The 10,720-nt window shown below is 46.7% G+C and overlaps 1 protein-coding gene across 1 annotated transcript; it reads right to left on the bottom strand.

The window, feature by feature from the left end:
* Positions 1–3,584: 3,584 nt before the first annotated feature.
* On the bottom strand, positions 3,585–10,137 carry LOC140721256 (uncharacterized). The gene is made up of 2 exons (XM_073036106.1): positions 10,091–10,137; positions 3,585–7,438 (listed from the first exon to the last, which is right to left on the bottom strand). Exon 2 carries the CDS (start codon positions 7,024–7,026, stop codon positions 5,695–5,697), a length of 1,332 nt encoding a protein of 443 aa, XP_072892207.1. The 5' UTR covers positions 7,027–7,438; positions 10,091–10,137; the 3' UTR covers positions 3,585–5,694.
* Between the last annotated feature and the right edge of the window lie 583 nt (positions 10,138–10,720).

The raw sequence follows: 10,720 nt of genomic DNA, 5'->3' as shown, positions 1-10,720 counted from the left end.
CAGATGCTGTGGATCAAAGAATACGTACACGAAGCCCAGTAATAGAGATAGGGGAGGGGGAAGGTCTAGAGGTGCCAGGTTGCTCCTCCAACCTGAGTTTGGCCTCATGCTGGCAGTAGAGGAGGCCATGTATGGACATTGGGGGATCGCTTCTTCGAGCACCTCCGCTCCATCCGTCCTAATAGACAGGACCTCCCGGTTGCCACCCACTTCAACTCGGCCTCTCATTCCCATCTAGATATGTCCATACATGTCCTCCTCTACTGCCATGATGACGCCAAACTCAGGTTGGAGGAGCAACACCTCATCTACTGTCAGGGTAGCCTCCAGCCTGGTGCTATGAACATTGAATTCTCCAATTTCAGTTAATTCCCTCCCCCTCTCCCTATCCCAGGACCCTCTCTGCCTCTCTCCCCTTTCAACTTTCTGCTCCTTTATCTCCACAGTTCTTCCATGCTTATCCCCACCCCCCTTTATCTTTCCTCTGATTGGTTCTCCACCTGGCGCCTCTAGCCCTTCCCCCTCCCCTATCTCTATTACTGGGCTTCGGCCCTCTCTTCCCCCCCCATTCCTGATGAAGGGTCTCGGCCCGAAACGTTGGCTACTCTTTTCTCACGGATGCTGAGTACTTACAGCGTTGTGTACGTATTATTTGTGATTTACCTCTCCGGTGCCCCTCCGCCTCGGGCCACTGGTGGGGCTGTGCAGACCTCTGTCCACCGGTCTTGCTTCGGAGTACCTCCTGCTAAACGCAGGCGCGGCGTTTCTCCTATTCGGGCAGCGGTGAGTAAGGGGCTGATCCCGGGGTTGTGTAAATCGGGTTCGGCTGCAGAGGGAAAGGCCTGGGATCGAGCTCTGCCGGACGTCTGGGAGCTCCGGGCTCTCCAGTCCCGCAGTCCCGGTTTTAGCTTTGCGCCCGAACCCTGTGGGATCGGTAAGTTGTGGTTCCCCGAGCCGGAAGGATGCTTGGAACGAAGGGGATCTGTCTGTGTGTGTGGATAGAGCTGATAGGTGGATGTATTAGTGTGGGGTGAGTGGTCGGCTGAGGGGTGTGGGAGCAGAGTGATGATCGGACGTTCTGTAACCCGAGGAAGAGAGGTCCCGGGACAAAATAAGTTGTTAACTGGGGAGAATCTGGGCAATTGGATGAGTCAGTTGGCGTGTCCTTTCAGGAAGCAGCAATTCTCTGTTCATGTTAATTACTGTGTAATGTTGCTGTTAACATTGTGTTTGTTACAAAGCCCCAGAGTCTGGGAGCCCATGGGCTGCGACTGCAGATTGGGAAGCGGGAGGGGAGGGGGGAGGTCAGTGACCTTTGCATCAGAGGAGGACACGGGGTTGCACAGATGGTTCGGATTTAGTGGGACAGCCGGTGTTTGCAAAGGGAGAGAGAGTTTTAACCAGCACAGCATGGTCAGAGGTGGAGGGGTACAGGAGCTGTCTGACAGATCGTTCTACAGTAATTGTATTTTTATATAATCTCACAGACGGTGACTGAGGAAGGAGCTTGTTGATGGAGGGTACCCGGAGGTGAGCAGGTCAGTCACGGTATCAGGAGAGTGACAGTGATGTGATTTCCTGTGTCACGGGTACAGACAGTCGTCTCAAGTGAGGAGTTTGTGTGGAGATGCAGCTTCCCTGGAGGTGGAGGAAAGAGGACACACCAACAGGTGGAACCAGCTGTGGGAAGACACGGTTTGTCAGGTCTGACGACGAGCTGAATGTACCATAACCTTCAGACTGAATCAGAAAACCATTCTTAGGGTATTTGAAATGACAGACGCAGGGGAGATGTGATCCCATGTCTCCATCAGACCCTCAGTGAGATGGTTCCAGTTATAACATGCAGGGATGAAAGCACAGTGTTTGGAGTCTGATTTAATCACCGATTCTGACACAGTGAGGTTAGTTTTGCTGTAGGGTGACAACATTAACGAAAGAAAACACAGGAATTTCACCAATTGCCAGTTGTTCAGCAGACGTGATCAATTGGTATATTACCTTGACAGAAACAGATATTCCCAGTGGTGACAAAGGGGTTCAGTCTGGTTTATTTCAGGTTGGAGAGGGTGTGGAGTTTTGAAATCAATGCCTTGCGGTGCAACCATCGTTAATTTAGCATGTCCGGAGTGGTGGATCACACAGCACGGAAACAGGCCTTTGGCCGGCCATACCTGTTCTGACCATCCACTCACTGTCTACACTGGTCCCATTTATCAGCACTTGGTTCACAGCCGACTGTATCTCGGCAGTTTCAATGCTCATCCTCTTCGTAAATGTTGTGAAGGGACCTGCCTCCACCACCACCTCGGGCAGTGTGTTCCAGATTTCAGCTACCCTCTGAGTGAGAAATCTCCTCCTCAGATCCCTCTAAACCTCTTCATCCTCTGCTTAAATCCATGCCCTCTGATCGGTGACACCTCTGTCCCAGGATCGGGGCCGATATGGGCATCAGGGAGGCCTTTGATAAGGTTCACATGGTAAGTTGCTGTGGAAAGTCAGATCACACGGGATCCAGGGAGAGCTGGCTCACTGGATGCACAGTTGTCTTGATGGTAGGAAGCAGAGAGTGATGGTGGGAGGCTGTTTATTGGACTCGAGGCCCGGGCCTAGTGAGGTTCCCCAGGGTTACACCCCATTGCTTTCATTATTCATTGATATTTAATGATATTTGCATTTGCACTGTTTGTTGAATTCTTTGAACATCAACCATTGCTACTTGTCATCTAGATCAATAATTTGGTTAAGAATATACAGGATATGGGGAGTAGGTTTGCAGCAAGTTCAAACAATTAGTTTTTTTAAAAGATATTAAGTATAAACTCTCCGTTCTGTTTCCCTCTGCGCACTCGACCACCCCCTCCCTTTACTGTCCTCCCTCTCACCCTGACATTGGGCATACATTCAGGGTGAAAGTGAATTATTTTAGGGGAATCTGAAGGGGGATTCTTCACTGTGTGAAGAATGAGCTGCCAGAATGAGTGCGGAATGAGCTGCCAGTGGAAGTGGGGGATGTGGGTTTGATTTAGACACTAAAGAGGAATTTGGGTGAGGACGTGGATGGGAGGTGTGTGGAGGCTCTGGTGCAGGTAGCTGGAACTAGGCAGTAACAATAAAAACAGGTCGGCATTGACTGGAAGGGCCGAAGGGCCTGTTACATTGCTGCTGATCTCTTTGACTCTAATAATATTCTAATTTGTAATTTCCACATCAGTACTTTGCTGTTTATGACTGAACCCAGACATTTACCCAAACAAGAATTGTAAGACTCTTGGCTGGCTACAGAAAGCATTTACAAGCTGTGTTTCTTGCCAAATGGGTTGTTACTAAATACCGACCATGCAGGGCGCTCAAACTTTTGCTTCGGGCCCTTTTCCTTTGTTGTTATTTTGAAACTGTAAAAGATGGAAATTAAAATGTAATCTTGCTTAAAATATTAAAGAAATGTGTCATCTTTGACTTTATGCCTTTTGGAAATCAGGTCACCTTTTACTCGCTGAGCTATTCACAGTAACAGAAATTTTGACCAGGGGTGCCCAGACTTTTGCATGCCACTGTTGGGCTAAGTGTGCAAATGTAGGACGGGACCACGTTGAAAAATAAATGTGCTGGGTTTTCCAAAATTGACTCCTTCCACCTGAGGCCACGAATATATCAATCACCCCTCATATACATTTTCATCCAAAATGAACAGGATTCATCACTCCATGTGTGTATATGCAATTGTGATAAGAAATACAGACCATAACACGTACATGAGAGGCCAGCTCAGAAAAATGATTCACCACTCTGGAAGAAAACAAGAACGAGTGGAATGAGTATGACCCTCCATGGGAGACATCCCAACGATCTGAGCAGACGAGATGGTGACAAATGAGCCTGAATAAGGACGTTCACTCCCAATGTCATTCTTCCTCAGCCTGAGATTTGAGGGGGCGCAGAACATCTCAGACAGAACTGCAGTCAGCTCGACTTCTTCAGTCTGCAGGAAATTCAAGGGAAACCTCTTCACCCAGAGTGATGACAATTTGGAACCCATCACCACAGGGAGAGTGAGAGGTGAAGAACAGGGGAGGATTTGAAAGATCTGTTGTGGAACAGAATCAGGTCCAGCCGGCCTGAGTTGACTCTCTACTGTACACTAGGTGTGTTATAAATTCACTAAGTACCAGAGACAGTGATTAAAATGGAACTGATTTATTTGTCACAGATCCAGAATATTAAACTCCAGTCCCATTAAAGTTGAATGTGCAGCAGAAGAAACTCCTCCCATGCCCAGTGACCAGGGTGCAGAACTGGGTGTGGTGAGCAGCAGCAATAATTGCAGAGTTCAGCACCGACAGTCACTCTCAAAATTGCATTCAGCAACAGTGATGGACAAATATCCAGCACGCAGTTTATTGAAACTCTCTCCCCAGTGTGAACCCGGTAGTGTGTCACAAGTGTAACGCGCTGTAAGGTTTCACTGCTGATGCAGTGGACTCTCTGCAATGTTTCACTGCTGAGGTAATGGCTTCTCTGCAGCAGCAATGTTTAGGGTAAGACTAGAGATAACAGGGTTTTGGAGTGTGGGACTATCCAATGACAGAAATGTTCTTCCTTGTGAGTCTGGAAGAGAGATTTTCATGGCCTTTTGCTGGGGAGAGATGAGAAGAAGAGAGAGTGGGCCCTTTTTCTTTCTTTTTGATTACTTCACTAACCATATAGTCAAAGTAAGAATTATACATCTCAGTCATTTAATCACATATTGTGTACTGGTTGTTATTTCAGGATACTGATTTGTAACAGGGGACACATCACACAGCATCCACCCAAACAAGATTTCTTAAGTTTGGCCGGGCTGGGGGGTTATCACCCCCTATATTTAGCTGCTAGCCGAAGCAAGAGTTGCATAGGGTTAGATTACTGAGTGAATCGCTTCCGAAATACACAGCAGGTGAACGGTCTCTCCCCAGTGTGAACTCAGTCATGCACATTAGGTTGATTTCACAGAGAGAATCTCTTCCCAAAGTCTGAGCATCAGATCGGCCTCTCCCCAGTGTGAACTCACTGGTGTCTCAGCAGTTGAGATGTCCAAGTGAATCCCTTCCCACACACTGAAGCCTGAATTATGCTTCACCGTACGGTCCGCATAGCTGCGTATCTGATGTGGCACCCTAGGCCATACCGTACGCCGTAGCCTAAAGAACACCTTACGAAAATGTAACTGTGCGTCACAGACTGTGAGAACTGTGATCGGTCTGCTTGGTAGCAGCACATTTCCTCCGAGGTACTTCCTGTTGCTTCGAAGTTGGAAGATGGACCAAATCGAGGAGAGGTTACGTTAGGAAGTCAGAAAATATCTACATTTGTACGACTCTCCATTGGTATACTATAAAGACTTGCAAATGGCATGAAATTCATGTAAAGAAATTTCCACAAACATCGGTTTGGACGTCGCGGACTGCACAAAGAAATAGAAAAGCTTCTCTCTTTTCTGCGTTGCAGTAATTTCAATAAAAGTAACTCTTGTTCAACATCAATTAGCTTCAACTCCAACAAGATTAACTCAGCAGTCGCCATCGTTCCCAACTCCACGAGTCAATTCAACACAGTGGCATAGAACCCCAACACCAACTAGCGTTTTGCCAGAGCAACGCAGACACACAAACTCACAAGTAAAAATGCACACAACGGTGTAGGCCACTGTAGCGTCTACGCAGAGGTATAATTCAGGCTTGAGTCTGTGAACGGCCTCTCCCCAGTGTGAACTGACCAGTGTGCTTGCAGGTGGTATGACTGAGTGAATCCCTTCCCACAGTCTGAGCAGGTGAATGGCCTCTCCCCGGTGTGAACTCGCTGATGTACCTTCAGTTTAGATGACAAAGTGAATCCCTTCCCACAATCTAAGCAGGTGAACGGTCGTTCCCCAGTGTGAACTCTCTGATGTACCTTCACTTGAGATGACTGAGTAAATCTTTTCCCACAGTCTGAGCAGGTGAATGGCCTCTCTCCAGTGTGAATTCGCTGATGTACCTTCAGTTGAGATGACCGAGTGAATCCCTTACCACAGTCTGAACAGGTGAATGGCCGCTCCCCTGTGTGAACTCGCTGGTGTGCCAATAGGTGGGATGACTGAGTGAATCCTTTCCCACAGTCTGAGCATGTGAATGGCCGCTCCCCTGTGTGAGCTCGCTGATGAACCATTAGGTGAGATGACCGAGTGAATCCCTTCCCACAGTCTGAGCATCTGAACGGCCGTTCCCCAGTGTGAACTCTCTGATGTACCTTCAGGTCAGGTGAACAAGTGAATCCCTTCCCACAGACGGAACAGATGAATGGCCTCTCTCCAGTGTGTATTCTCTGATGTACCTTCAGTTTAGATGACAGAGTGAATCCCTTCCCACAGTCTGAGCAGGTGAACGGCCGCTCCCCAGTGTGAACTCGCTGGTGAGCCATTAGGGTGGATGACTGAGTGAATCCCTTCCCACACACTGAGCAGGTGAATGGCCACTCCCCAGTGTGAACTGACTGATGTCTCAGTAGCTGCGATGACAAAGTGAATCCCTCCCCACAGTATGAGCAGGTAAACGGCCTCTCTCCAGTGTGAACTGACCTGTGTGCTTGTAGGTGGGCTGACTGAGTGAATCCCTTCCCACAATCTGAGCAGGTGAACAGCCTCTCTCCAGTGTGAGCTCGCTGATGTACCTTCAGTTTAGATGAGCAAGTGAATCCCTTCCCACAGTCTGAGCAGGTGAACGGCCTCTCCCCAGTGTGAACTCGCTGATGTACCTTCAGTTCAGATGAACGAGTGAATCCCTTCCCACAGTCTGAGCAAGTGAACGGCCTCTCTCCAGTGTGAATTCTTTGATGTACTTTCAGTTGGTATGAGCAAGTGAATCCTTTTCCACAGTATGAGCAGGTAAACGGTCTCTCGCCAGTGTGAACTCTCTGATGTAGCTTCAGTTTAGATGACATAGTGAATCCCTTCCCACAGTCCAAACAAGTGAACAGCCACTCCTTAGTGTGGACTTGCTGGTGAACCATTTGGTCAGATGACCGAGTGAAACCTTCCCTACAAATTCAGCAAATGACCAGCCTCTGCCCCAGAGTGAACTGACTGGTATGTCCACAGGTGGGAAGACCAACTGAATCCCTTCTCACACACAGAACAGGTGGATGGCCTTGCCCCAGTGTGAACTTATTGATGTCCCTTCAGTTGAAATGGCCATCTGAATCCATTCCCACTGTCTGAGCAGATGAATGGGCACCCCCTACCCGTTTAAAATGACAGGCGTGCCAGTCGATCAGATGATAGAGTGAATCCCTCTCCACAGTCTGAGCAGGAATGCTGATCAAGTGAATCGCTTGCTCCACTTCTTAAATATCTGGACAGAGACAGCAAAACTGGTGTGTAGTATTTTAGATTTCCGTAGAGAAATTCCTTGTGATTTGTAACCTGTAAAAAGATTTACAAAATCCATCAGTGGGTGCAGGACAAAATTTCAGATGATATCACTTGAGTTGTCAAGCTGTGAACTGACATCACACAGTTACAGTGAAGTTCAACACAAGTTGGAGAGAGAAATCATCATCTAACTGGGCACAGTGCTGGTATCTGGAATGACCATCAAACTCTCTGATGTTCTTCCTGTCTCTATAAGAAAGGAGCATTTCTGCCATCTCCAATCTGTGACCTGGCTCAGTTTGACTCTCTCCATTGGTATTATTCCCTGTTACCACTGAGCAGCATTGTTTCCTGGCCCCATAGTAACTGAAACACTCTCACCGAAAAAGCCAGCAGTGCATTCCACACACCCACCACTCTCTGTGTAAAAATCTTACCCCTGACATCTCCTCGGTATCTATTTCCAAGCACCTTAAAACTCTGCTCCCTCGTGTTAGACATTTCAGCCCTGGGAAAACAAACCTCTGGCTGTGCACACGATCAATGCCCCTCATCATCTTATGCACATAAAAAAGGCTCTAAACATAAACAAGGAAATTACACATTGCTTTGAGGATTTGTTGGAAGTATACAAGATGATGAGGGAGAAGATTGGGGAAATAAATGTAAGCAGCTTTTTCCACCGACGTTGGGTGGGATGACAATCAGAGGTCATGCGTAGGTGGGGAAGGTGAAAATTTAATGGGAACATTTGGAAAAGCTCTTTACTGAAATGGTTGTGAGAGTGTGGAATGAGATGCCAGCACAAGTGGTGAATATGAGCTCGGTTTTACTATTTAAGAGAAGTTTGGATGGGAGCCTGGATGGTAGGCGTATGGATTTGTATAAAAAGGGCCCAAAGGATATCGGGGACCAAATTCACCACAACCACAAACTGTTCCTGCTGCTACCATCCAGGAAACGGTACCACAGCAAAAGGAGCAACAGGCTCCAGGACATCATCTTCCACCAGGCCATCAGACTGATTAATTGATTTCTGTTTCCTTGACTGTTCTATATACAAACTAAATATCATAAGTTAATTTAAATTACACATTGCACATTTAGATGGTAATGTAATGTAAATATTTCTACTCCTCATCTATATGAAGGATATTTGTAATAAAGTCAATTCAATTCAATTCACCCTCTCCACTATCTGTTCTGTCAATCTAGCTCCCATTCCCCCTACAACTTATTTAAACCACATCAACCCCCCCCCCCACCCCACACTACCTCTAGCAAGCCTTATCACTAGGATATTAGTTGCCTCTTGGTCTGTTCCCCTAACAAATCTCCTATCACCCCTTTGACTTTCCTGTGTCAGGCAATTACCCCCAACAGTGTCTAAAGTGGTCCACCTGCTGTTGTGCGGGATAGCAACAAAGTACTCTGCGATGGGTATTTAACCTCATTCACCTGCCTGACTCTCACACAGTTTCCTGTGTCCTGCACCTTGGGTGTAACTCACCTCTCTTCATGTCATATCTATCACCCCCTCCAACTGCTGGATGATCTGCAATTCACCATATCAAGATCCAACTCCTTAAAGTGCAGGATTACAAGCTGCAGCTGGATGCACATCTTGTAGGTGAGGGCATCAGGGTCACTGGAGGTCTCCCCTCCTTCCCTTCAATATCCCCTCTAATTTGTAATAACTGATGTGCAGATAAATCTTGTTTTTTTTTTACCCAGTGACAAGATGTGCACAGTGAATTTTATATAGAGAGGTATTCATTTTCACAGCTAGCAAATCACTGTCAATAGGAACTTTGTTCTCCTCTGGGTTTGATCCAGTTCATCTGCACTCTCACACAAACTATGTAGCAGGCCTGGAACGGGTAATGAAGGATTTTCTCACCAAAGCTTTTGCACATTGTCCATATGTGATTTGCTTGCTAAATTATGCTTTAAAAAGTCAGATTTCCAAATAGCACTCCATTTCTTCCCACTTGCAAATTCTCCAGCAACTTTAGCATCACCAGAATGCACACAGGTAACACCAGTTTCTGTATTGTACATAAATATTTCCCCTGAAGTCTCCCCCAATGACTGACGGTGGTGAACTCAGTGATGGCAATGCCAATGTATATGAAGGGAAGGGCAGTAGTCTGTCTCACTGGAATCTGGCACATTTGTGAACTGGAAGCTACTTGTTGCCCAGGGCAAAGGTGTTTGATATCATTATGTACCCAGAGAGAATGGGACAAAACATGTCCTCACCGGTAGGAAAGTCCACAGCAAGAACACACACAAAATTCTGGAGGAACTCAGCAGACCAGACAGCATCTATGGAAAACTGTACAAAAGCTGAGTTCATCCAGCAATTTGTGTTGCTTGGATTTCCAGCATCTGCAGATGTTCTCTTGTTTGTGATTGGAGATAGAACAAAGGTGATTTTCTCAACTGGTGATATAAAAGATTTTGTTCCCTTTCTCCTAATACTTGCATTTAGATAGCTGGAGCTCAGCTCTGTCTGAGAGATCTATCGGTTCCCATTCCCTCATCGGCCGGAAGCTCCCCGGGACCCATGTACGGATCGTGGGGCTGAGAGAGAGGGGAGAGAGCAGGAGTGTCCCGGGATTGCGGGTCACGGTGTCCGGATTTCATAGGAATCGTCCCTCAGTCGTTGTTTAAGATAAAAACACAGATAATCGATCTTACCCGCAGACGGTATTTCCAAGGCCTTCTGTGTACCGTGCGCATGCGTGATACTTGTGATGTCATCGGCCCTGACGCCCGCGCATCTGTTCGGTGCTTCAGCGCCAGCGAAATTTTAAACGCACGGCCTTATGGGTAATCACGGTGCCATTAAATATTTCTGCAGGCTCTGGTTCAATATTCATACCTCATTTTTTTCGTGTGTGTATAGAAAAATCTGCAGCTGTTTTAACGCAGAAAGCTCCCATAAACAATATACTCAATATCAACGTGTATCCAATGCCAAAGTAAAATGCAGATATAAAACACAGGAGATTCTGCAGTTGCTGGGAATACAGAGACGCACACACACAAAATGCTACATTTTCGAGTGGATTTACAAACCTCTCCTCTCACTCACTTATTCCGTGGATTACTGAACTTTTCCACTTTACCATCTTACGACTTTAAGCATTGTTTTTCAAGCTTGATAGTTTGGGAGCTATATATACGCACAACACTGTTAACTTCAGTTTATTTCGTTTAATCTTTTATATTTGGAGTAGATACAGATAAAGACAGTGGTTTTAACATCAAAACCAGACTCCATTAGTGATCTATTGCTGCTGGTACGTAACAATTGTGCTGTCTGAG

Source organism: Hemitrygon akajei, unplaced genomic scaffold, assembly GCF_048418815.1.
Source record: "Hemitrygon akajei unplaced genomic scaffold, sHemAka1.3 Scf000053, whole genome shotgun sequence".
Classification (NCBI taxonomy): domain Eukaryota; kingdom Metazoa; phylum Chordata; class Chondrichthyes; order Myliobatiformes; family Dasyatidae; genus Hemitrygon; species Hemitrygon akajei.
The sequence above is the reverse complement of the archived record's forward strand: the minus strand, read 5'-3'. Positions and strand labels throughout refer to the sequence as shown.